A 5,432-nucleotide genomic window follows, 5' to 3' on the forward strand; every position below is an offset into this window, starting at 1 on the left:
AGATTTATTTTTATTGCCAAGTCAGATATACAGAGAGGAGGAGAGACAGAGAGGAAGATCTTCTGTCCACTGGTTCACTCCCCAAGTGAGCGCAACGGCTGGAGCTGCGCTGATCCGAAGTCAGAAGCCAAGAGCTTCTTCCGGGTCTCCCACGCAGTTACAGGGACCCAAGGCTTTGGGCCATCCTCCCCTGCCACAAGCAGGGAGCTGGATGGGAAATGGGGTTGATGGGATTAGAACCAGTGCCCATATGGGATCCTGGCGTGTTCAAGGCGAGGACTTTAGCCACTAGGCTACTGTGCCGGGCCCCTACAAACACATTTTTAAAACAATAGTTCTGTGAGCTTTGATAAATGCATCCATTCATTTAACCTCCATCCCAATGATAATGTAGGACATGTTTCTATAACTCCTGAAAATTCTTTTGCATCTCTTTCTAATCAAACCAACCCTCTATCTAAGAGGTAAGCACAATTCCTGAGTGCTATTCCCACAGCTCGATGGTGCCCTGGTTCTAGCATCGTATAATCGGAGTCACACAGCGCACACTCTGGGTTTCTCCCCCCTCCATAATGCCTCGGAACGTCATCCACACCGTGGGAGATCAGCAGGATGTTGCTTTCTGTTGCTGAGTAGTATTCCAACCGATGGTACCATCATGGCAGCTTGTCCAGGGACTCGGGGGTTGTTCCCAGCTGTCGTCTGCGGCAGATACATCAGCTATTTGACACAGCTCTTTTTGTGGACATATTTTCTCCGTTTTCTTGGATACCTGCCAATGAGTGGAATGTCTGGGTGCATGTGTCATTTTACTGAGAACTGGCCAAGTTGCTTTCCAAAGTAGCAATGTCGTTATACATTCCCATCAGCAAAATTGAACACTCCACTTGTTCCGCGGTCTTTGTGCATTTGGTATTTCCAGTTTGGGCTGTTCTTGTGAGGAAAAAATTATTTAAAAAATTAGCTTTGCAGATCTTTTTTGCCATGCTGGAATCAGGCAGGAGTCTGGGTCAGAAATGACTCAGAAATCTCCCTTGGCCACATGAGCAGATTATACCTACTGCCAGACAACAGAAAGAGCCATAGAGAGGCAGCCTGAGAGATGGCCTACTGGGCTATACCTTAGTTGGACATGGTTTGACCAGCTGCGATTGGCTAGCACTCAGCTGCTTGTTACTAGTGTGGGTTACAGTGTGTTGACACGTCAAGCTAGGTTGCAGCTCACTATGCCTGGACAAGCCTTTAGAGCAAGCTTAACATTTTTCATGTACTGAGGCATCTGAAGGCCAAGACTTAAACTGGAAGACACGTACCTCACTCTGTTATGAATCTGCACTAATGTTGTATTTGAGCACATTGAAGGTGCTTGTTGGTCACCGTTTATCTTCTAGTATAGAGTAGCTGCTAAATGTTTTGGCCATTAAAGACTTATTTACTGAAGAAGATACAGAGATGCGGTTGAGAGAAAGAGAGAAAGAATATTTTCCCCCCACTGGCTCACTTCCCACATGCCCATCGCCAGATCTGGGCCAAGCTGAAGATAGGAGCCAGGGGCTCTACACTGGTCTGCCACTTGGGTTGCCAGGTCCAAGCATTTGGGCCCTCTTTTATTGCCTTCCCAAGTGCCTTAGCAGGGAGCTGGATCAAAAACAGAGTATCGGACCTGGCACAGTAACCTAGTGGCTAAAGTCCTCACCTTGAACACGCCAGGATCCCATATGAGCACCGGTTCTAATCCTGGCCACACTGATTCCCATCCAGCTCCCTGCTTCTGGCCTGGGAAAGCAGGGGAAGACGGCCCAAAGCCTTGGGATGCTGCATCCATGTGGGAGACCCAGAAGAAGCTCTTGGCTCCTGGCTTCAGATTGCCACAGTTCCGGCCATTGCGGTCCCTTGGGGAGTAAATCAGTGGATGGAAGATCTTCCTCTCTGTCTCTCCTCCTCTCTGTAAATCTGAGTTTCCAATAAAAAATAAAATGAATCTTATTTAAAAAGCTTCAAAAAAAAAAAAAAGCAGAGTAGCTGGGAGTGAACAGGATACTAGAATCACAGGTGGTGGTCCTTGGTCATTATTTTAATCAATTGCCTTATCCTTACTGATTTATGGGAATTGTATGTGTCCCAGACATGATTGTTTCATCCCACGCATTTTTATAAACATTCTCTTCCGAAATTTCTTTCTTCCTAATCTGTGATTGAAATATTCATTTTCTTAATAGGATTTTTTAAAGAACAGGATATTTTGATGAACAAAGCTTTAAAATTAGGGGGCTGATATCATGGTGTTGTACAGTATGCAGTATGGTCACTAGTTTACTCCTAGCTGACCACTTCCCAGCCGGCTCCCTGAGACTGGCCTGGGAAAGCAGCCAAGGATGGCTGAGAGCCTTGGGACCCTGCACCCGCGTGGGAGACCCAGAAGAAACCCCTGGCTCCTGGCTTCGGCTTGGCTCACCTCTGTCCCTCGAGTGCATTTGGGGAGTGAACTAGCCAATGGAAAATCTCTGTATCTCTCCTTCTTTCTGTAAATCTGCCTGAACATAAAAATAAGTGTTTGAAAAAGAATTTTAAAATTTTTAATGGGATCCAATTAATCAATCCCTGTTTTCCTTCCAAGAAATCTAACACAAAGTGCAAAGTTTTTTCCCCTGTTTTTTGCTAGATGTTATTTGTAGCTCTAGTTTTGTATTTGAGTCTGTGAGTCCTTTTTAGTTGATTTTTTAAAAAGATATAGTTAGGGCCTGGAGGCGTGGCCTAGCGGCTAAAGTCCTCACCTTGAACGCCCCGGGATCCCATATGGGCACTGGTTCTAATCCCGGCAGCTCCACTTCCCATCCAGCTCCCTGCTTGTGGCCTGGGAAAGCAATTGAGGATGGCCCAAAGCTTTGGGACCCTGCACCCGCGTGGGAGACCCGGAAGAGGTTCCTGGTTCCCAGCATTGGATTGGCGCGCACCGGCCTGTTGTGGCTCACTTGGGGAGTGAAACATCTGATGGAAGATCTTTCTCTGTCTCTCCTCCTCTCTGTATATCCGGCTTTGCAATAATAATAAATCTTAAAAAATAAAAAAAGGAAAGAAAGAAAATTTTTAAAAAAAGATATATTTAAAGTCAGAATGACAAAAAGAGATCTTCTGTGCACCGGTTTACTCCCCAGAGAGCAACAAGGGACAGAGCTGGAACTCGATTTCTGTTTCCCAGGTATTGGCAGGGGCCTAACTGCTCAGGCCAGCTGCTGCTGCCTTCCAAAGCACGGAGCTTGCTGGGGAGCGCAGCTGCTGCAACTCCAACCTGGGACCCCATGGGATGCTGGCATTATAAAAAAGCAGTGGTTTAATCCACTGGCTCACCACTCGCTCCCACTTTGAGTTGGCTTTTATATATTGTGTATATTCTGTATCCTTATTAATGCTTCGTGTACTTGTTTAGTTACTGAGAAAGCAGTTACGAAGCGTATGACCATGATCCTGGATTTTCTACTTCTCTCTTTGAGCCTGTCAATGTTTGCTTGATGTTTTAGAAATTCTGTCATTTGGTTCATACCTATTTAAAATTATGTCTTCTCAATAAATTTCTCCTTTGATCATTTAAAAGTGACCCATTTATTTCTGGGAATACCCTTATAAAAAAGCTACGTTGTTTATATTTTACTGCATTTTTTTCATTTATCCTTTGTTCTTTGTCTTTCCCCAGTTAGAATTTAAAAAAAAAGATTTACTTATTTTTATTGGAAATTCAGATATACAGAGAGGAGGAGAAACAGAGAATAAGATCTTCTATCTGCTAGTTCACTCCCCAAGTGGCTGCAACGGCTGGTGCTGAGTCAATCTGAAGCCAGGAGCCTTTTCCTGGTCTCCCATGTGGGTGCAGGGACCCAAGGCTTTGGGCCGTCCTCCACTGCTTTCCCAGGCCACAGGCAGGGAGCTGGACGGGAAGTGGGGCCGCTGGGATTAGAACCGGTATCCATATGGGATCCTGGCGTGTTTAAGGCAAGGGCTTAAGTCACTGAGCTACTGCGCTGTTCCAGGATTAGCTGTTTTAAATCATCTGTTTTTAAATCCTCTCCTAGATGTTTTTTCTCTTACTATTATAAAACTTCATGTATAACATAAGAATACATCTCCATGGTGCTTGCGCGCTCTCGATTCTTCCTCTTTCTCGGCTCCATCTTGGTGGCGGCGGCGGGAGGTTCCGCAGTTCGGATTTCACACACGCGCTGCCTTGCTTCGCCAGTCGCAGACATGCAGCTGTTCGTCCGAGTGCAGGAGCTCCACACCCTCGAGGTGACCGGCCAGGAGACGGTCGCCCAGATCAAGGCTCATGTGGCCTCCCTGGAGGGCATCGCCCCGGAGGACCAGGTCGTGCTGCTCGCGGGCACCCCGTTGGAGGATGACGCCGTCCTGGCCCAGTGCGGGGTGCAGGCCCTGAGCACGCTGGAGGTGGCCGGACGCATGCTGGGCGGTAAAGTCCACGGCTCCCTGGCCCGCGCGGGGAAAGTGCGAGGTCAGACTCCGAAGGTGGCCAAGCAGGAGAAGAAGAAGACTGGCCGGGCCAAGCGGCGCATGCAGTACAACCGGCGCTTCGTCAACGTGGTGCCCACCTTCGGCAAGAAGAAGGGCCCTAATGCCAACTCTTAGAGTACCCCGCAACCCTGGCACTAATAAAACTGCTTCGCCCACTCAAAAAAAAAAAAAAAAAAAAAAGAATACATCTCCATTTATATCCCCCCTTATGTGATTTATACGTTGTTATACTAGGGTATTTCAAAACTTTGTGAGAATGAAATTTAAAGATAATCAACATTTTAATGAATTTTTTGCAGCTCTCCCATATATTTTGCCTCTACCTAGGTTATTTATCGCCAAATATTCTACTATTTTTGCCCTAAATAATCAATGAGCTTTTAAATACTTTTAAATAATACAAACAACAAAAACAGCCTTTTACATTTATATGTACATATTATTCTTTCACTGTCAGGTCTCATTTTTATTTGATATTATCTACTTCACTTTGAAGAGTTCATTTACATGTTTTCTAATATTCTTAAATTTTGCTGATTTGAAAAAATTCTGCTTCCAAAAAAGGGTTACCTTGTTAACTTATCACAACTGTGTAGAATAGCAGGAGATAAAGGAGACAGTACATGACTAGGAACAGTAGGCTGATATTGAGCCCCAGTTTCTAAGGGCGTACGTGATGAGGATGTATGTGTTACCTGAACAGCCAGCAGAGCGTGTCAAAGAAGAGAAACCCCAATGGTAGGGTCATGTCTTCCAGCCCAGAGTGTGGGATTCAGGGCAAGTGGGTGTTCAGGCATGGGGTCGAGAGCCTGAGGCGGTTAAAGCCGCTGAGTGGGCTTGTCGCACTTTGGAGGCTGTTCCAGGAGAGCTTACCTGACAGTGCTGCACATGCGAGGGCCATCTCAACACAG

The 5,432-nt window shown here is 46.1% G+C and overlaps 1 protein-coding gene across 1 annotated transcript; it reads left to right on the forward strand.

Annotated features, from left to right (window-relative positions):
• Positions 1–4,138: 4,138 nt before the first annotated feature.
• On the forward strand, positions 4,139–4,676 carry LOC101528243 (ubiquitin-like FUBI-ribosomal protein eS30 fusion protein). Its single transcript, XM_058667397.1, has one exon. It carries the CDS (start codon positions 4,240–4,242, stop codon positions 4,633–4,635), a length of 396 nt encoding a protein of 131 aa, XP_058523380.1. The 5' UTR covers positions 4,139–4,239; the 3' UTR covers positions 4,636–4,676.
• Positions 4,677–5,432: the final 756 nt, after the last annotated feature.

The sequence above is a fragment of the Ochotona princeps genome, chromosome 8 (genome assembly GCF_030435755.1).
Source record: "Ochotona princeps isolate mOchPri1 chromosome 8, mOchPri1.hap1, whole genome shotgun sequence".
Classification (NCBI taxonomy): Eukaryota; Metazoa; Chordata; class Mammalia; order Lagomorpha; family Ochotonidae; genus Ochotona; species Ochotona princeps.

What these genes read in the sequence shown, in the direction of transcription:
- LOC101528243 (XM_058667397.1), top strand. Translation starts at nt 4,240, where the DNA reads ATGCAGCTGTTCGTCCGAGTGCAGGAGCTCCACACCCTCGAGGTGACC.